General features: G+C 46.4%; 1 protein-coding gene across 1 annotated transcript in view; it reads right to left on the reverse strand.

Annotated features, from left to right (window-relative positions):
• Positions 1-1,606: 1,606 nt before the first annotated feature.
• Positions 1,607-22,296, reverse strand: part of TNFRSF1A (TNF receptor superfamily member 1A) — a 48,809-nt gene continuing 28,119 nt past the window's right edge. Inside the window, exons 4-10 of the mRNA XM_088480921.1 lie at positions 14,046-14,195; positions 12,633-12,717; positions 10,984-11,051; positions 8,594-8,737; positions 8,096-8,121; positions 5,799-5,979; positions 1,607-3,753 (exon numbers count right to left, since the gene is read on the reverse strand). Coding sequence (XP_088337047.1) covers positions 3,494-3,753; positions 5,799-5,979; positions 8,096-8,121; positions 8,594-8,737; positions 10,984-11,051; positions 12,633-12,717; positions 14,046-14,195 — 914 coding nt within the window. The 3' untranslated portion in view covers positions 1,607-3,493. The remainder of the gene's footprint in view (positions 3,754-5,798; positions 5,980-8,095; positions 8,122-8,593; positions 8,738-10,983; positions 11,052-12,632; positions 12,718-14,045; positions 14,196-22,296) is intronic.

Here is a 22,296-nt window from a genome sequence, read left to right on the forward strand (position 1 = left end):
ATAACCAATTAATTTCAATAGGGTTTCTACAAGTAGCACATGCTACCGGCCCATTCAAATGAATGGGCCATTGAAATGGACGGAATAAGGTGTAAGCCTCTTGTGTTTGCACGTATTATCAAATGCATACGAGTGAGTTCAGTATAATTCAACCAAGGGTATACCGAATGTAAACTACATATCAAACATACACAGGAAAAGAAGTTGCAGATGCACTATGCGATCATTACTGTTCACATTTAAATAAATTTTGTAATGAAATATAATTTCGGAGATAATTAGCATATCAGTGGCCAATGATATGGGCCTGCCCACCAGCGTCCAGGTCACCTCGTCGAGCAGGTCCCAAACACTCTGGGGTTCACACCTGGGGCGCAGGGCACCCCAAAAGACAGCCCAGCCAAAGACCTCCCCAGGGCAACACACGAAAAAAAGAGTGACAGGCATAATCCAAAGTAAGTCCTATTTATATTTATGTAGTGTCAGTTTATTTGGGGTGAGCTTCTGGCCTTGGGGCCCCCTGAGCTGTTCTGGCCGGGCCTCTTTAGGGCATCACCACTTAATACACATAGACACTTTTTATATCACTTTTTATGTTTGTATATTTTTCACGTATTTTTTCACAAATATTTTTTATCTTTATTACTATTTCCAACACTTATTTGCTACTGTCACACTTTACTCACTCTCACACTCACCGATACTTTATAACACTGCACTGTCACTCTTTTTTTTGTGTGTTGCCCTGGGGAGGTCTTTGGCTGGGCTGTCTTTTGCCCTGTGCCCCCAGAGTGTTAGGGACCTGCTGAATGAGGTGACCTGGACGCTGGTGGGCAGGCCCCTATCATTGGCCACTGATATGCTAACCACCTCTGAAATTATATCTAATTACAAAAAACATTTAAATTGAACAGTAATGATCACATAGGGCATCTGCAACTTCTTTTCCTGTGTATATTAATTTAAAATCTCAGCATGATAGGACCTTTCATTACTATAAGGGTCCTATAAGGGTCCGCAGTCTAGAGCCCCTCCCCACACATATCAAACATATTGGGGGTGATGCCGTGCTGTATGTAAATCAGACTTAATTGCTCCCACATCGCCTGCACAGAATGAAACAAGTATATTGGCCTGTATGCAGAGCTGTGCGCATCTATAGTAATAATCAGTGCCAACTTGCAACACCCTTGTGCAAAAGATGCTTCTGGAAACCGGTGTAATTATACTTACGGGCCCATCTGTATACCCCGCGCTCTGTGGGCACCGCCTCTCTGAGCTTAGCTTACATAGAACGCCCTGTTGCAGCCCAGTCCTAATGGAGATGTGACTGAATTGCACATCACTTGCACAAACTCGCGTATGATTGGTTCCTGAGCATGCAGAGCCAGAAAAAATGCAAAATACCCTATGATTGGGACCAGCATTCAACCAATAAAATGGATGCTCATTTTTACATCCTAGTTTTTTATAATGCAGACGTCATGCCAGCGAGAGACCTGCCTAAGCCAATGAAAATAAAAGGTGGAGCATTCCTGCCCTACACAACAAGCGAGTGATGAGTGCGTCATCGATTTACAGAAGTCAAAGCCTATAATACAATATGTGCAAAACTAAATGGAGAACTTTATTTCATGAACAGAAACAATTTACAAATACCTGTATTGATTGATAAAATATCTGTATCTACATAAAACAGTAAGTGATTGATCTATGAGGGTCAATAAAGCTTTAGGAAAGCACCTAGAAAATGATATTTACACAGGGCCCTAATATTTTACGATAAGTATTGCAATATGCATTTGAAGGAAAACTTACCTCAAAATATTCTTGTGTGTAACAAAATAATTCTTCTTTGCCATGTACAGTATAGGTAAAAACAAACACCTTTTTGTTTTGATGCTCTTCTTTTAAATTATAATAAAAAAAGAGTTTTACCGAGTTTGTTTCAAAGAAAAAAAATAACTTTTTTTGGTTTTTACCATACTTTGTGCCATTTCCTGTTACCAAGCAATTATTATTTTTATACGTTAAATGGGAAAATGTGTCTCAGATATAAGGTTAGAACAAGTCAGTGGTTCCCAAACTCGGTCCTCACGGCACCCTAACAGTCCAGGTTTTAAGGATATCCCTGCTTAAGCACAGGCGACTTAAGGCCCCCATACACTAGCGGCAGACTGCTGCATTTCCCCCATCCCCAGACGTCGGGGCATGGGTGAAATCCAAATATGATCGTGACTAGCAAATCGGGGATTTTTAACATGTAGAATTTCAATGATTCCCCGACGGATCGTGATCATCGATGGCCACCAGTCAGCATTTCAGACCGGCGGATCTGCGGTTCCGGTACAATCAGAGAATCGGGAGGATTGCTCAGTAGATGTACGGGTACCTCAGTCCGTTTGATTATACCATCTATGCACATGCATGGATATTCTTAAAACTTGGACTGTTAAGATGCATTGAGGACCAAGTTTGGAAACACTGGATTATGGGGGGAAATGTGGACCTGAGAGAGGAGTAGAGCAGGGGGGAGAATGTAGTTTGTAAATTGGACTGAGGAGATCAAGATTTTGGAGCTTAGAGGAGGTGAAGAAGATCGATAGTAAAAAGGTAACGAGCAATTACAGTTAGCCATATACCCTGAGATGATGACATCCATCTAGATTGTTTTAGAGCTAACTGGCTGCAAATTGCAATAAGTCAAAGTCTAAAGAGAACAGCGATCACAATCAAAATCGTTCTGGGATATTTCAAATGTCAAATATGTCAAACAGATTATTCCACAGGCATAATTATTGTCTGTGCCTCATCCTCATGTGACTGTACCGGGATCACACACTTGTGTTGCCAAAACGCAGATCCAGTTGACACCTGTTGGACATCTTATGAAGACACGGTCAGCTTATATAGTTGAGCGGGAAGAGGAAGGGGATAACTTTACTGCTTAACAAGCCTGTGGTAGAAAGTTTGGATAACGTTGAGCAATGTATTTTGCCTTCGTGGGTCATATCTGGAATTTCTTTTTTTTTTGGTGTTCAGTGCTCCTTCTAGCCCACAAAATGGCGGCCTCCATTGCTACAGACGACAGGGGCTTCTGATCTATGGGAAGCTTCTCAATTCATTACCATCCACACAGCCTTAGATTAGAGACATCCACCGTTTGGATGGGAAACCCCAGTGTTTGCTTTAATTGACACAGATCCATGTGGTTGGTGTTAGTGTGACCCGGCAACCTTTAGTGTTTGCGGAACCAGTTTATATACCTGCTGTGGTATTACTTCGCAACTGGTAAAGTTTAATTCACTAATGTTAAATCAGAGTACAGAAATGTATGGGAGGATGGGTGAAGAGGGATTCTGGTAGGGCTGAGCCTCTACAAAGAGTAACAAAGCACAAAATGGAAAGAAGTTAAAAATGACAACGTTAATCCAACAACCTCTGATGTTTCTATGTCACTGGGAGTCCACGAGCACGGAACCCTGAGATATGGTCACAAACACTCCTCAATCCTCTCCACACATCCACCCAGATCCATGTCCCTCAACACCCTGAACAGTAAGTCCCTGGTGGCTCCAGAGGACCCCACGCTGTTAATCCAGATGCCGAGCATTGCGTACTGAGCGTCTTTGTAAGGACTGTAGTCCTTCTCGGTTGTCTCAATAGCATAGTTGCTGAGACCCAAACGCCGGACAAACTCCCTCCAGCGGAAAACGGGAATAGATTCAATGATCTTGTACTGTACTTCTGGGCCTAGGAGCACAGAACAGATGGGAAATCATTACAAATATGGCATTTAACTCTCTTTTTATAACAGAATAAAGTCTTGTAACTGCACCATATCTAGTTGTAACTGCTCCTTCTGCACCATAACTAGTTGTAACTGCTCCTACTCCACCATAACTAGTTGTAACTGCTCCTTCTGCATCATAACTAGTTGTAACTGCTCCTTCTGCATCATAACTAGTAACTGCTCCTACTCCACCATAACTAGTTGTAACTGCTACTACTCCACCATAACTAGTTGTAACTGCTCCTTCTGCACCACAACTAGTTGTAACTGCTTCTACTGCACCACAAATAGTTGTAACTGCTCCTTCTGCACCATAACTAGTTGTAACTGCTCCTACTGCACCATAACTAGTTGTAACTGCTCCTACTCCACCATAACTAGTTGTAACTGCTCCTTCTGCACCACAACTAGTTGTAACTGCTCCTACTCCACCATAACTAGTTGTAACTGCTCCTTCTGCACCACAACTAGTTGTAACTGCACCTACTGCACTATAACTAGTTGTAACTGCTCCTTCTGCACCACAACTAGTTGTAACTGCTCCTACTCCACCATAACTAGTTGTAACTGCTCCTTCTGCACCACAACTAGTTGTAACTGCTTCTACTGCACCACAAATAGTTGTAACTGCTCCTACTCCATCATAACTAGTAACTGCTCCTACTCCACCATAACTAGTTGTAACTGCTCCTTCTGCACCACAACTAGTTGTAACTGCTCCTTCTGCATCATAACTAGTAACTGCTCCTACTCCACCATAACTAGTTGTAACTGCTCCTACTGCACTATAACTAGTTGTAACTGCTCCTACTCTACCATAACTAGTTGTAACTGCTCCTACTGCACTATAACTAGTTGTATCCGATATAGCACAGTAACTTCTACCCTTAAATAATCTCCAATGTTCGTCATACTCTCCTATAGCCTACGTAAAATCTGTACAGTACCTATATCTGGTGGGATAGCTATGTATAGATTGCTATATCCATTATACTTAATCTGTTGACCTGTTACTCTATAAAATGTGCCACATATCCTGCCCAACCTATAACTACATACTACTGGTAGTATTAGCCAGTATGTATGGAAATAACATCACATTGACTACACTATATATTCCAGCTTTCTAGTCCCACTGATACACCCACTCCCCACCTGCTCCAGGCCCATTCCGTCCAACACTCCTTCCCTCCACTAGTAATTTTTTAGGTCTGAACTCTCCCCCTTCTAAGGCCACTTTTTACATTCACTCCTCTTTCCCCTTCCAGGCTCTCACCCACCTTTTTCTAGCCTCTTTAAGGGGCATTATGTTAATTATCGTCAGCAAGGCACCCTGCCCCCCCCCCTATAATTAACAGTCCTACTTGAGGCGGGCACTAGAGAAATTCACCATTTCTGTGGCACAGAGACAGCTGATCCAAAAATCAGCTGTCTCCACAAATGTTTTCACTGCTACTTCCGTAGCAGTGAACAGTGAAAGTTGGCGAGTCTGGCTCTGCAGTGGTAGTGCGCCTGCGTGAACCCTAGACGTCAGCGAAAGGAGCCGGACAGGGGTGGACCCTCTTTGCAACCCGGGACTCCTTCCCATATGGAAGTAGCGGGGGTGCGGAAACAAACGCCATCTAATACTGGCGAATGCTCCCGCAGTCAAGCTATGAAGATATTGTATTTTCGGAGCTTGATGAATTTAGGTCCCCACACTAGTGTATGGGGACAGCGGGCCACATTGGGAGGGAAAGGTATGCAGGTGATATCAGTGCTATCTCCTGTGTTACCTTTATGATGAATGGCTCAGACCTTAATTTCTCAAAGCGTAGGTGAAAATGTTGATTTTTACCTATTTTTGTAGAAATTAAGTGATGATGAATATGATGAATATGGACCTTAACTTCAAACTCTTCACCTCGTCTGTCCACTAATCTGACACTTTTACTACTGTTCTACTTATCCTTATTCTCCTTCCCCAACACCCTGACCCCCCCAAGCAATGCGTGGGTCCACTCACTCTGCAGGCATGGCGCAGCAGTGTGTAACGTGACATCGGGTAATTCAAATGTTAAACTTTGTGGTGCACTTTGTGTTGATATTTGTCTTGCACTTTGTTGTACAATATGAGGATTGTCTATAGCACATGCTGTGTATCCCGGGAGAGGCTGAGAGGCATGTGTCAGCACGGTGCCCTCCATCTAAAGGAATAAAACAAAACAACAACTGTGTGGTCAGTCACTAATAGGATAATGCACCCAGCACTGTGCGGTCAGTCACTAATAGGATAATGCACCCAGCACTGTGCGGTCAGTCACTAATAGGCTCATGCACCCAGCACTGTGCGGTCAGTCACTAATAGGCTCATGTACCCAGCACTGTACGGTCAGTCACTAATAGGATAATGCACCCAGCACTGTGCGGTCAGTCACTAATAGGATAATGCACCAAGCACTGTGTGGTCAGTCACTAATAGGCTCATGTACCCAGCACTGTGCGGTCAGTCACTAATAGGATAATGCACCCAGCACTGTGTGGTCAGTCACTAATAGGCTCATGCACCCAGCACTGTGCGGTCAGTCACTAATAGGATAATGCACCAAGCACTGTGTGGTCAGTCACTAATAGGCTCATGTACCCAGCACTGTGCGGTCAGTCACTAATAGGATGATGCACCCAGCACTGTGCGGTCAGTCACTAATAGGCTCATGTACCCAGCACTGTACGGTCAGTCACTAATAGGCTCATGTACCCAGCACTGTGCGGTCAGTCACTAATAGGCTCATGTACCCAGCACTGTGTGGTCACTCACTAATAGGCTCATGTACCCAGCACTGTACGGTCAGTCACTAATAGGCTCATGTACCCAGCACTGTACGGTCAGTCACTAATAGGATAATGCACCCAGCACTGTGCGGTCAGTCACTAATAGGCTCATGCACCCAGCACTGTGCGGTCAGTCACTAATAGGCTCATGTACCCAGCACTGTACGGTCAGTCACTAATAGGATAATGCACCCAGCACTGTGCGGTCAGTCACTAATAGGATAATGCACCAAGCACTGTGTGGTCAGTCACTAATAGGCTCATGCACCCAGCACTGTGCGGTCAGTCACTAATAGGATAATGCACCAAGCACTGTGTGGTCAGTCACTAATAGGCTCATGTACCCAGCACTGTACGGTCAGTCACTAATAGGATAATGCACCCAGCACTGTGCGGTCAGTCACTAATAGGATAATGCACCCAGCACTGTGCGGTCAGTCACTAATAGGATAATGCACCAAGCACTGTGTGGTCAGTCACTAATAGGCTCATGCACCCAGCACTGTGCGGTCAGTCACTAATAGGATAATGCACCAAGCACTGTGTGGTCAGTCACTAATAGGCTCATGTACCCAGCACTGTGCGGTCAGTCACTAATAGCATGATGCACCCAGCACTGTACGGTCAGTCACTAATAGGCTCATGTACCCAGCACTGTACGGTCAGTCACTAATAGGCTCATGTACCCAGCACTGTGCGGTCAGTCACTAATAGGCTCATGTACCCAGCACTGTGCTGTCAGTCACTAATAGGCTCATGTACCCAGCACTGTACGGTCAGTCACTAATAGGCTCATGTACACAGCACTGTACGGTCAGTCACTAATAGGATAATGCACCCAGCACTGTGCGGTCAGTCACTAATAGAATCATGTACCCAGCACTGTGCGGTCAGTCACTAATAGGCTCATGCACCCAGCACTGTACGGTCAGTCACTAATAGGCTCATGTACCCAGCACTGTGCGGTCAGTCACTAATAGGATAATGCACCCAGCACTGTGTGGTCAGTCACTAATAGGATCATGTACCCAGCACTGTGCGGTCAGTCACTAATAGGATGATGCACCCAGCACTGTATGGTCAGTCACTAATAGGCTCATGTACCCAGCACTGTGCGGTCAGTCACTAATAGGCTCATGCACCCAGCACTGTGCGGTCAGTCACTGATAGGATAATGCACCCAGCACTGTGCGGTCAGTCACTAATAGGCTCATGCACCCAGCACTGTGCAGTCAGTCACTAATAGGATAATGCACCCAGCACTGTGCGGTCAGTCACTAATAGGCTCATGCACCCAGCACTGTGCGGTCAGTCACAAATAGGCTCATGTACCCAGCACTGTGCAGTCAGTCACTAATAGGCTCATGTACCCAGCACTGTGCGGTCAGTCACTAATAGGCTCATGCACCCAGCACTGTGCGGTCAGTCACTAATAGGCTCATGCACCCAGCACTGTGCGGTCGTTCGTTCGTTCAGAACCATCAGACTTACCAAGGGAGTACTCTGTACAATAGTTCCTGCAAGAAATGAAAAATATCATATGAGGAAACTATATAACTGCATACAAAGCTCAGTACAATAATAATATACGGCTGCTGGTAAGAGAGAACCCTGATATATCTACATATATGTCACCTAGGCTGACCATTACCCATCCCATAGAGATATCAGGTCACGGAATGGTGCAACGCTGTATAACCACTACACTTTCCTTCTCATCTCTCTACAGTATCATGCATACACATTGGTGGCACACGTATGGGCACCCTATGGTAGAATAGCAATTATTTGGGTGGTGCCCATTTTAAGACAAATCCCACGTCTCATTCACACAAATACTTTTGGGGACAATGATTTTTCTCATCTCTACTGATGTTGTTATTTTATTGGTAAATCCGGCTCATCCACGGGGAAAACCCATTTATAGGGATAAGCACCGCGGCACGCCCCCATTTAATTTCCCCGCGTAGACCTCCGAGTTCAGCATACCTTCTATGAGAGCGGGGGAAGAGCAGGTCTTATTCTGAAGATAGGTCGAGATCCGCTTGCGATGCATCCATATGACATAAGCCACCATACACAGAAGGGCCACGGCGAGGGATATTCCTACTGCCATCAGCGGCACTTTATGGTCTGAAACATATATAGAAAATGTTATTATATACTGTATGTCTCTGTATTCACTGTACTATAAAATGATCCGGCCTAACACAAATCACCGTGGCAGGTTTCCAAACGGGTCCGAAAAGCGGAAATAGCAGGACACATTGGTCACACTGAAACGGAGAAATAATATTGAGAACCCAAAAATATTTCCCCAAACATTTTACTCGTAATGCCTTATTCACATTCTACAACAGTGGGCCTGATTCAGAGCCGGACGCTATTTGCGGACGGTCGTTCAGAAAAAGGGGCTGGCTATTTAAATTAAGCGCTCGCTCTTTGCGGTCTGTTGACGCCTCTATGTCTGAATGAGCGAACGAAACATGCGGTCGCTATTTTGAAAAAAACGCCCCCAGGCCGCTCGCATCATACGTCATCCCCGCTATTTATTAGATTAATCGAGTACTGCGAACGTCGTATGAACTGCTCGCTATTCTTGTGGTAGCATTTACCTACCGCAATCATGCGAGCAGTTCAGGCTAAAAGACAACCGAGTGACGTGGTCGATGACGCTGCTTTGTTAATTATGCACACCCTTAAAACGCCCGTTTTGACCGTTTGGCACGCCTGCGTTCGGATCTCCACTCCCCGTTTTCAAGCACCTTCCCCTGTTACTACCCACAAACGCCTCATCCTGTCACTCAAATTAGCAGGCACTCGCTATTTTGCGAGCACACAATTTCCGACCGCACTGACTGGTTCGCGCATGCGCATTACGACCCATACGCATGCGCAGATGTGCGAACATCGCTCGGAACGAACGAGCGGCCTCTTACGAGCGGCTCTGAATCAGGCCCAGTATCTGCTACACAAATCAGTGCCGTGGCCCATGTGGAGCACCACCGCTGTTCCAGTTGTCTTGTCAGAACACCGCCGATCTTGTCGTCTTTTCAGATCTTCTATGTCTGTAATAAAACCTCCGGCCCCAATCCCCTTCTTCCCGACTGTTCTGGAGAGGTGTAACTGGGCGTCCCTGTGGCTCAGTTTCTGCATAGGGCTTGGTATTCTCAAGGGGGCTTGTACCCTACCCTACATGCCATGCCATCTGTGTGCTCTCAGGACAGATCTCTCGGTGGCCCTGGGTGGATCTAGTGGCTCATGCCTCAATTATACCCCAAGTAAATTTATAGGCTGCATTCTGACGAATTGGTTCAGCTCACAAAAATGGTCACTATCAGCGTTTAGTGACATTTAATCATCTGCTTCATTATTTGTCTCCTAAAAGGAAATAAATATCAAGTCCCACCCGCCTAACGGGGGAGGGGGACAAATAGGCCGTGCGGCTTGCAAACTACATGTCAGGGTGAGAGAGGGTTATTAAATGAAGGTTGCTGGCTTGTTTACTCAAGTGGGTGTATGCTGGTATGTAGTATCTGTTTCTAAAGCTGCATACACACACAACGATGTAAGTAATGAACGATTTTCGTTCAGTTTTTTCCTTGAAAAAGTGAGCGAAAATCGTTTTACAAAGCAGTTGGTTCTACTTTACATAATAAACGATTTTCTGTGTGTTGGAAGGAAAAATGTTGCAACTTCTATTGAAAAACGTTCAGTTGCCCAGTCTGACTGAACTAAAATCGACAAACGTGAACGTGCATGAACGATAATCGTTTATCGTTTTACACTGAACGATTTTTTGAACGATAACGACGTCGTTATAGTTAAATCGTTCAAAAAATCGTTGTGTGTGTGTGTACGCACCTTTAGTGTTTGGTCAGATCCAGTTGTGTCCCTTTTCTGCTGACTTCCCACCCTCCCTTGTGTGTCTTGTTTGTGTCTTGTTTGTTGGCAGCAGTCTAGCGATAAGCTTCTGCAATCTGGGGTTTGCCCCCGCCCCTTCAATATACTGGGTAGGCTGATTTCCCCCTACTGGGGTCAGCGTGCCCTCTCAACCGTGCGGACCTTGATAGTGTATTTGTATGTAACACCGTTGCAAGTTATTGTTTTCTCACACTTGGCATTGTTAAAGTCACTTATGTATTATCTGACTCTTCACTACAGGACGTTTAATAATGGACGGCTTTGCCAGAATATCATTTTCTAATAAAATAATGTAATGCCACAAAGTCCCTTCAAATCCAAGTCTGTGCATGTATAGTTATGGGTTGTGCCTGGGTTTTAGACCATAGAAGCTAGCGTCAATTGATAACAATAATTAGAGCAATTAAGCTGCAGGTCACCATAAAAGATTGTTTTCTTATAATCACCTGACTTACCCTGAGGAGTTGGAGACATCACAGCTCGGGGATCTTTACAGTGATGTATACAGTCAGGACTGTCACACCTAGGATCATATGCAATAATTATTACAATGATAAAACCACTTTAAAGAGAACCAAAAAAAAAATAAAAATCACCAATCACATTAATGCGCGAGGACGGCAAGGTGAAACTTCTGTGGAATCTTTACCCCATATCACATCTGGGTGCAGAGTGTTACGCGTTTCGCTTAAACTTTTTATGTTACATTCCTGAGAGTGCAGCTAGAGAAATGCGCCATTCTGCTAAAGTGCAAAATGAGGGCGCAAAATCCATTAGATTTACAGCATAGGATGAGCCTGGAGGCATACTGTCGCTCACCTGGACTCCTAAGAGAATAAACCAACTTCCGAGTCCTGGGGAACTGGGTGATCTAGGGCTCCGTGATGTGATTCATGGTGAATTGCATCATTAAGTCCCAGTCTCCCCACTGATATGTTTTGTAGCATTGCGCAGCAGCAGACAGGGCCAAAACGTCATGCCACCTCCCCGCTACAGATCTCCTGAAGATTGCTCCCTCTCCACCCTCGTACCTCATTTCATTATCTCACTCTGCATAGCAAACTCTTGTTTTACCACTGCCCTGCTATATTGTACTTAGCAGGGAAGTCACATAGCATTGTGGCAAACCCACTGCCCTGCTATATTATACTTAGCAAGTATGTCACACAGCATTGTAGCAAACCCACTGCCCTGCTATATTGTACTTAGCAGGTATGTCACACAGCATTGTAGCAAATCCACTGCCCTGCTATATTATACTTAGCAAGTATGTCACATAGCATTGTAGCAAACCCACTGCCCTGCTATATTGTACTTAGCAGGTATGTCACATAGCATTGTAGCAAACCCACTGCCCTGCTATATTGTACTTAGCAAGTATGTCACATTGCATTGTAGCAAACCCACTGCCCTGCTATATTATACTTAGCAAGTATGTCACATAGCATTGTAGCAAACCCACTGCCCTGCTATATTATACTTAGCAAGTATGTCACATAGCATTGTAGCAAACCCACTGCCCTGCTATATTATACTTAGCAGGTATGTCACATAGCATTGTAGCAAATCCACTGCCCACACAAGTGTACACAAAAGAAGGGAAAGAGGGTGAGGGGCTAGTGGTCAGGCCGCACAAGACAGAAAAAAAATATAATAATATATATATATTAATTTGCAGACGTGAAATCTCAAAAATCTGTCCATATTTATAAATCAACCTAATCGATTGCCCATCTGTACGCACAGCCTGTATGTAACGCAAAATTTACTGAACCACAGTACCACTTACAGCCAGCAGGAGGCGATAGAATGAAGACATTCTCACTATGCTTATTAATCATATCCTTGTAGATAATGGTATTGCGTTGAAGACAATTTTAGAAGAAGATTATTATATACTACTTATATACTTAGTATAGGTTTTGGTAACTATGTATGTACATATTATATGATATTCTTAAAGCAAAACTAATCCCTCCATGAAAATGGAGCTGTACAGTCTCGGGGGGAGGGCTGGCAACTGGGGCGCAAGTACCAACATGTTACCAAGTACTCATAATTAAGTACATTAATCCTAGTAAACTCTGTGTTTTATTTTACTTACTCAACACATGGGCGACAATTTCTGCTTTCTTTGTCAAAGAAGAATCCGTTAAAGCATTGGCAAATGGTGTCGTTGGCGTCATTGCCTGCAATGGAAGCATTCAGAGTCAATGCTACTGTATACGTAACGTGACAGATAGGGAAGAGATAATCACTACTTAAGAACAATCCCAAATAAAAGTTAAGATTTATCAACCGCCAAGTGTTATGTAAGGGGTTGCCCCTATTCCAGCAACTTTCTTATATTGGTTTGTACTGATTACATTGTTTAATATTTCTGGCTTCCTTCTCTGTCTCTCAGTGATGTTGGTATATCATCAGGCCAGTTATTTATTTCCATTACCCTGGGGTATGGAACAGCTGTGTGAAACGGTATCCAGGAGGCCACATCCCAGGTCAGCACAAGTAAACCTCCATGCCTGATGGTATAAAGATATGACTGAAAAGCACAGAAGGAAGCTATAAAGAAAAGGCAATGTACTTCGTAAAAGTTGCAGAATGGTATGGGCAAGTCAGATAGATTAAAATAAGGGTAAGAAACCCCTTTATGTCTAGATTGTGTAGCCAGTCCAGCTAATTGTGCATCTAAATACATCCTTTTTTGTGTCCTTATCAATTAATATTGAGAGTAAATCTTCCAGTGTATAAGAACCCCGAAAATCAGATGGTAGTGTTTTGTGGGACCGATTGGTGAAGCACAGGAGCAGTGCGATTTTCCACCCCGTGCCACCTCCCCCCCCCCAACATGTGACACCATGACATCAGACTGAAAGGGCAGGACAGCTGGCACCAGGAAGAGCACTGCCCGGTGGGACTCTGCAGGTTCCGTGTCCATCCAAAGAAAAAAGCAGGTGCCTTGGCAGAGCGAAGGGGGTCGCCTTCCAGGGTACTGCGCCCTGGGCGTCGACACCGTTTGCACACCCCTAGTTACAGCCTTTGAATTGGCGGCTGGTTAATGCACCTGATTTTGGGATCTGATGTAATCATAGACTGTTGGCTCATAAAAGATTTATGGAGGTGGTCTATGTATTTCTCAAAAGAAAAAAGGGTACTTATGTCTCCAGGACTTTATAGCCAGTCCTGCTCACGATGGACGATTATAAGCTGTGAAAGTTCATGACACACAAACAGGATGTAGTACTGTGACACATTAGTAACTTGATTAGTTACCATCATAAGTTAATTACCGCAATAAGATGGATGATACTAGCAGTATACCCAAATCTTTTAAAAACTAATAGGTTGCGAAATTACTAAGGGTTGCTTAAACAGTTTAGATAGTTATCATAATAATCTCTTTTCTTATAAGGCAATGACACATATAACAAGTCTGACTTAAAACGTAGGATATTATCCCATCATAAATGTAATTATACCCACTCCTCGCTAAGAATAGGAGGAAGGGGGGACGTACATTTGACAAGTTCGGTTCCATTCTTGCATTTGCTGCAATCCAGACACTTGAAGTAAAACTTTTCTTGTTTCGACTTGAACTGACCCTCAGGACACCCGCATTCAACGTCTTTGTGCCGCTCGCAGCGAGACAACTGAATTTGGCCATATTCTAAAAAAACAAAAACAAAAACAAGAAACTGTTAATTATCTGCAGGTCCATCCCGTCGTCTAATACAGCGGCATTCCCCATAGGGAAGACAGAGAAGTGAGAAACAGAAATGAACAGAGGGAGGAGAAACTTCAAACTTTCTAAATGGTAGGAACATGACCTACAGTAAGCCCCCAACAGAGGAGAATCTATCAGAGAACCCAACCGACCCGCAGAGAATGAGGAACATGGACGTTTCATTTACAGAGAAAGAATGCGGAACCCGATGAGCTCACACCTAACCAGCAGGGCTAGGGAGGAATTACGTTCCCATACCCCCAAACTGTCCCACTTTGGGTGGGGACTGTCCCTCGATCCCACCTGTGGGCTGCAGTGGGAGCTGGCGTTGGGAGGAGGGAGGGGGGGGTAGTTTCTCTTGCTCTGTGTGACAGTGCTCCCCCAACCTCCCCCCACTTTGCGGACACTGTGACCCGCAAGTGGCAAGGCATCTTCACCATTTGGGAGGGCCTGGCGGTAGCCCAGCACCTCCTTGAGTACGTGGGGTCCTGAATTTTGACTCACATATGTAGGGGGGGGGGGGGGAATACTGTACATTCTCATTATCTAAGCTGCTCTGATTTAGGAGTAAAGCAAAAAACAGCAAGTAGCTTTGCACCTTAGCAAAACCAAATTGTACTGCAAATCGGGGCAGATGTAAAATGTGCACATAGATTTAGATATGAGAAGGGTGACTCCAAACTCAAATCTAAATGTCAGTTTCATCTGTGGGCTACGTGCAGAAGCAGCCAGTACTTACTCTGTATCATACATGCCGACTATCTGGCTGCCCCTTCCGGGAGGGAGCAGCCAGATCGGCATTACTGGGGGGCGTGGCCAGCAGACGGGGGCGGGGCCGTCAAGATGCTAAGTTTTTGCGGGCAAGGTGGGGGCGGAGCCACGCGAGCATGTCATTTTGGCCCCGCCCCCACTACACACTGCCGATATTACAGGCAGTGTGAAGAGGGGGGCGGTGCCAAACTGACGCGAATCGCGTCACCGCACCCCTTCACTGCCGGGAGACTTGCGGTGGGACAGGAGGGGTCGGCGGTGGGACAGGAGGGGTCAGCGGCAGCCGGGAGACTTGCCTGCCATCCCGGGAGGTCGGGAGCGGCACCCGATTTTCGGGAGGCTCCCGACCAAATCGGGAGGGTAGGCAAGTATGCTCTGTATGCAAAAATAATACACGTATGTGCACCAATTGCATTGACCGGGCAGTCTAAAGTTTCACTGCCACCAAAAGAGCAGTGTCAGAGCTGTTTTCGGCATTTTAGCACCCACCGCTGGCTGCACCCCAGGCTGGATAATAAATTAGCGCTGTTGCTATACTTCATATGATAAATGGACCCGTAGATCATCTAGGGCATGGTTCTCAAACTCGGTCCTCAGGACCCCACACGGTTCACTTTTTCCAGGTCACCCAGCAGGTTCACAGGTGCAGTCATTATTCACTGATACATTTTAAAAGATCCACAGGTGGAGCTAATTATTTAACTTGCGATTCTGTGAGGAGACCTGGAAAACATGCACTGTGATCTAGGGGAGAAATGTAGGATGAACAGACATTTGTCTTCATAACATTTGCACACATACATGTGTGTGGGCTGATTGGACGTATATCCTGTAAGCGGGACAGCATGTGTATCGGTGTATGTAGCGTAATGTAGCCACTGGCATGAGCGCACTCAGTGGGCACAGTTCAGATTGTGCTCAGTGGACAGCAGTATATTGCACTGGCCCTAACTGTTATCTTGTAGTTACCAAAGGATCAGGCGACCTGTGCGCAAATTCAATAAACATCAGCAGAATTATCTGTTAATAACGTGCGTGTACGAGCACTTAGAGATTGCAACATGACCAGTCAGAAAAACGGGTATAGATGACGGGATGCACTCTTAAGCTGGCCACACACTAGACCAACTTATATCCAACCATCCAACTAGTTGATTGGTTGGAATAAAAATCTGGTAAGGGATGAAAGTAAATGACAATCAGCAATTTGCTCACAAACGCCAGAAAATGGACAAAAGATAAACGAAATGACTGTATAGGAGTGGAGAGGGTTAAACTTCCTAGGCTGGGGGCAGACCAGTGTGGGGAATCATGTGATAATTAGGGCCTATGGGTTCTTAGGATTGTAGGTTTTAGCAGGGATATTAGAGTTTGTTGGAGGCGGAGTCAGCCTCTTTTGTTCCTGTCTTCAGAGTTAGTAAGTGTTATTACTGAGCTCTGTGTTGCTGGGCAGTTTATATCAGAGTCCTACTTCTGTAACCTCCCCCCATTTGCCTGTGTTTCTTTCTTTCTTTAATTCCACTTCCTATCTCTATTGTGTTAAAAGAATATCCTGTGCTCCCTATTTTTGTGACCCTGATTTCTTTGCCCCACAATTACAACCCCCCCCATTTGTGTCATGCCCCGCCCCAGGCACGCAGCGCGGACCCCTGCCCGTTACCGGGTACCGGAGGCTAATGCTGGTGCCATAGTGGGAGCTCTTGATCGGCAGGATGGTACTGAGGTGGCCAGTGGGGAGTCCCCGGCGCCACAGCGGCGGCAAAGCTTAGGCGTGGCTGCACTGTGCAGCCGCGAGCGGGGGTCAGGTGCGGTGGCTCAGAGCCTGATAAGACCCTGCGAGTGGGCAGAGCCGCCGCAATGAGGCCGGTGACTGCTCGCCCGCAGAGGTTAGGCGCAGCGGCTCTGAGCAGCAGTTAGTGAGCCCGCGGGCGGGCAGAGCCGCCGCAGGGAGGTAGGTCAGCGGATGCTCGCCCCCCGCGGGTGCAGAGCCTACAGGGGTGCGCACGCTCCTTTAGAGGAGGTGTAGGGAGTAGGGCTAGTGCCCGGATGGGCAGCGGGGATCATCCCCGCAGTTCAGGTAGTGAGGGAGGTGAGAGACCTGGCCCTGTCAGTAGTGTAAGGGCTAGGTCAGGCAGGGAGGCTGGCGACCATTACAGGGCAGTAGGAGCAGGCATAGGAGGGGAGGGGCTAGGAGACAATATGGAGGATGATTGGCAGGCTGTGCACAGCTCTGATGGCAGCAGCCTGTCTGGTCCTGTTGTACAGCCTGAATCCACTGCTGCTGGTCAGCGCTCAGCGTGTAGGGGCGGGAGAAGCATTCCTGCGGTTGCAGTTTCCGGCTCGGTGGATATGCAGTCCAGTAGTGGGCTTCCTAGTCAGGCTTTTGACCCTGCAGCGTTTGCGGCCATGATGTTATCTATGGCATCTGCATTTGCTCCCATGGTGGCGGCATTGGGTCCTAACTATGCAGCTAGTGTGGGAGTAGATCAAGGGCAGCGTTCCATTCCTGCTAATCTAGGGCCTGCTGTAAATCAGTTCATGCAGGCTTGTAGAGCTATGGCTGCTGCTGCGGCTTAGTTGGCAGCTGGTCCGGAGATGTCTGTGGTGCCTACTGCTGTTTCTTCTCTTGCCGTGTTGGCTGAGTCCGGGGTTTCGGCCCTGGGGCCAGCTTTACTGTCTTTTTCAGATGCTGTTGATGGCGGGACTATGGAGCAGGATTACAGCGTCGAGGAGGTGTCATCATCGGCAGCTTCCGGGGGTGACAAGGCTGGGTCGTCAGGTGTGACCTCAGAGGTTTTTGATGATGATATTTCTGATTCTGCCTCCTCTTTCTCCTCTGTTTCGGACTTGTCATCGTCTTCTTCCTCCTTGGCTTCTTCAGCCAGCAGCGCGATGAAGGCGCGGATGAGGGCTGCTAGATATGCACGACGAGAGGCGGCAAGGCGCGATAAGAGGGCAAAACGATGGCGTAAGGGGAATAGTTTGCGTAAGTCCAGGTAGCGCCAGTGTCAGCCAGGTGTGGTGTATTGCGGCAATACAGCGGTTTTGCGGGGTTTGCGTGCTTATTGCAAGAAGAAAATTAGGAAGGGCGATTACGTGGACATGTTTATCTTAACTGAGCAAGCCAAAAAGATTTTAAAGCAGCTAAGCTTAAAGGCGGTGTGGGGGTGGAATATTTTCGCTCTTATGATAACTGGCTGGCTGGGTTTTTGCGTATTCGCGGCATGCTACCTGAAAGATCGCCCAGGGGAGCACCTGAACGTAATACGGTATATCCACCTGATTCACGGGATGCAGCGTAAATCCAGGGGCAACGCCTGGAGGACCTTTGATGGGGAGTTTAAGCGCAAGCAGGACGGATCAAAAAACTTAGATTTCGGGTGCAAGGATGTGGAAGTGTGGCTTGACGTCACAGAACCACCTAAAGGTGGAGCGGAGGAGTCTCGGGCAGGCGGGGATACTAATAAGGGGGGGTCTGGTGCGTGGCACCCAAATTCTGATCCCTTCCCTGGGCGCCGGCAGACGGGCCCCGGGCGGCTTTCCGGGCAGACGCTTGTTAAGGGTAAATATTTTGCTTTTAATAATGCCACCTGTCCCCGGGGCCAACGGTGTCGTTTTCGACACCTTTGCTTGCATTGTAATGGATTGCACCCCGCCTCTAATTGCTTCCGGTTGTCGGCCCAACAGTGATCCAAGTCGGGAGGAGGAGCTATTCCCAAAGCCGGAGGTAGCGCAGGCGCTAAATAGGGCCCCAACACCTATCCGTTTGGATGCTATGTCCAGGTGGCTAGGGTGGTACCCTAATAGACAGGACGCTGAATTTCGTTTTTCGGGTTCGAGTTGGGTTTTAGTTTACCCGTTATAGGCAAAGTTTGAGTCTGTTCCCCTAGGAATTTACAATCTGCTCGAGTTTTTCCTGAAGTCCTTCAGGCAAAGATCGAGAAAGAAGTTCAGTTAGGACGGATGGCGGGTCCCTTTGCACATCCTCCAGTGGGGAACCTGATTCTTTCCCCGGTGGGGGTGTTGCCCAAGAATACTCCAGGAAAATTTCGGCTGATCCGGCATCTGTGTTATCCATCGGGGTCCTCAGTTAATGATGCTATACCTCCTGAACACTGTTCAGTGAGGTATCAGTCTTTTGATGATGCTTTCAGTATCGTTAGGGCATATGGATGTGGGGCCCTCATGGCTGAGATGGATGTTGAATCAGCCTTTTCGTTTGCTCCCTTTGCGACCTGAATCGTTTAGGTTCAGGGTTTTCGCATTGGGGGGGAATACTTCATAGTAAGTGCTTGCCTATGGGGTGTTCGATTTCCTGCGCATTTTTTGAAAGTTTAGCACCTTCCTTCATTGGTGCATGGATTTTTCTTGTGGGGATCATGGGATAGCGATGACTTCCTCTGCGTGGGCCCCGCTGGTTCAGAGCGTTGTAACGAGCTACTTGGTTCCATGAGAGCGCTGTTTTTTTCTTTTTTCTTGTACCAATGGCAGAGGAGAAGACAGAGGGTCCCCTCTCGTGTTTGTTGTTTTTTAGGTATCAGGATTGATACCTTGTCCGGCTCCTGTCGTCTTCCGCGATGATAAAGTTGACAATTTGCGAAAATCCATTTCAGAGAGTTTGGTTGCGCGTAAAATTTGTCCCAATCGCTTTTGGGTTGAATGAACTTTGCCTGTAGAGTTATACCAATGGGTATAGCATTTTGCCGAAAGCTAGAGAGGGCCACAGCGGGGGTTTCCAGACCGCACCATTTGATCGGTTTATCATCAAAAATAAAAAGAGACCTGAAAGTTTGGGTTTCCTTTCTGGCGGATTTTAATGGGGTCAGGGTCTGGTATCCCCTCTTGTGGACAATGTGGATTTGTAGCTGTTTACTGATGCAGCAGGATCTTTGAGGTTCGGTTGCTACCTGAAGGGATCCTGGTGCATCGCAACTTGGCCGGAGGAGTGGGTTCGTACAGGTTTGACAAGGGATATGTTGCTCTTAGAGTTGTTCCCAATAATGGTGGCCTTGGAGGTCTGGTGCGAGCGCATCTGCAATCGCAGCATTTTGTTCAGATGTGACAATCTGGGCGTGGTGCATGCGATAAATGGTCAGAGAGCAAAGTTTTTGTGGGTTTCGCGTGTGAGAGTGGGAAGTTTTTTCCGTGGACAAGGCCTCGGTGGTAAGGGTCAGCATCAGTTGATGCTTTCTTTTATTTGGCAGCTGTACATATCTGGCAGGTCAAGAGCAGTAGTCTCACGATATTTGGCAGGTATTTCGTTTTCTCCAAATTGAAGGGAATCCCTGACCTTACAAGGAGTTTTGTCATCACAAAGGCCTTGAAAGGATGGGCGCACGCTGAGCCAGTTACCCCCGATAAAAGACGGCCCATAGACATTTCCTTGTCACCGTCCATCCTAGGAGCAGTTGCGGACGTGGCGGTTCCGGTTTCGAAACGCTTTTGTTTGAGTTAGCTTTCTCCATGGCTTTTCATGGTGCTTTCCGGGTGTCAGAATTAGTTGCTCCCTCCAAATGGAGGGATTCAACTATGCTTCGTTCGGATATGAAGGTGAGTGAGAGGTCCTTGCTGTGCAGATTGCGTCGTTCTAAGACTGATCAGCTAGGCAGGGGTTGCTGGATAACATTGGTCCCCTCGGCGGATGGTCAAATTTGTCCGGTCGGCTTGGCCACTCATTATGCATCGGTTAGACCTTCAGCGGAGGGCTCATGGCTGATGCATTGCGATGGGCTTCCACTGACAGAATTTCAGTTTAGCTGGATGCTGCGGCGATGTCTTTGCAGCGTGGGCCTCTCACCAGGGGAATTCGGCACGCAGTCATTTCGAATCGGTGCTGCCGCTTCCGCCGCCACTGCGGGATCAGATTCAGGCTTTGGGCAGGTGGAAATCAGCCAGTGATAAGTGTTACATTCGGCCAAATCGTTGAGGTTTAATGTCGGGCATGCATGTTAATTATGGTTTGTTATGTGTTTACTAAATGTCATTGGTCCTGGTCTTGTCTGTTCTTCCCTTGTCTTTCCTACTCGGGGATTAGCTACTCACCATTGATTTCAGTGGGAGTCTGGAGAGTTTTGACGATTTTTTTTACCTGATCTGACAGACTTAATTCGGCTATTTGATTCACTATGATAATTATATGTCCCTCAGCAGGTTTTACGTTTTCTCTCCGGTCGAGTTCATTTGTGTTATCCCTAACCCCTCCCCCCCCTGCCATTTTATTGTTTTAACTTATCCTCTTGTGTCTTCATGTCGCTTCAGATTGGCACAGAAGCTTGTTGATCTTTAAAGATTCAGAACAAAATTTTTCTTTTTGGCAGATCCTCACTAATATGTTCCCCGTTAGATATACATTATTAAATATGCTAAGATTTTTACAATAACTTTAATCTTTTCATTGTTTTTCCCTCATTTATAGGAATGGCTAGTGATGATTGTACTGTATGGATAGTTGGCCATTCATTTGTTTTTGGGCAACTCAGTTCATGACCGCGCAGGAGGCGCCATTGTTTCCGGGATCTAGTGGAGTTAGATGGCTAGGGATCAGAGGTATGTTGAGGGAGAGCCTTAAGCCTACACTCTTGCAGCAGCTTTAGCGGTATGGCTTGCCAAGAGTCTTGGTGATACATCTAGGCGGGAATGTTCAGGGCAAGGGACATCTCTGGAGTTAAGGCATGCGGTGGTGGATGCGGTGGTGGATGATTTGGGTCAGATTATGATGGCTTGGCCATCTTGCAAAATAGTCTGGGCTTTCATGGTCCCTAGATTGTTGGCGTGGTGTGGTTATCGGCAGAGCCATTGATAAAGCTCGGAAAAAAAGTGAACTTGGCTGTTTCAAAATATGTGTTGAGAAATGGCGGGGCGGTGGTCAGACATACTAGGATTAAATTTAGGTATACTTACCTTTTACGGTCTCACGGGGTACACTTAGCTAAGGAAGGTTTGGTTCTTTTTCTTGAGGATCTGTTTGAGGTTGTGGTTTCTGTGCATTAGTTCTATGGTGGCGGTGCAAGGTTTCTGTTAGCAGAACCTTGCTTTTGGCGGGAAAGAACGGCAGGTTACCTATTAGCACTGTGAATATTGGTTTACTTTTTGTTTCGCTCACCTTCGTTGACTGTTAAAGTCTGCTGGACCACCCCGCCGGGGGCAGCATCATCACCTTTCCGGGTGGGTAGTCAAGGTAGAAGGCTTGAGCGTATTGTGTTGTGGTTAGAGTGTTTATAGTGTTAGGTTTGGGCTGTTGATAGCCGTTCTTTCTTTGCCACCATATTTCAAT

Source organism: Taudactylus pleione, unplaced genomic scaffold (genome assembly GCF_031769625.1).
Source record: "Taudactylus pleione unplaced genomic scaffold, aTauple2 ptg000258l, whole genome shotgun sequence".
Lineage (NCBI taxonomy): Eukaryota > Metazoa > Chordata > Amphibia > Anura > Myobatrachidae > Taudactylus > Taudactylus pleione.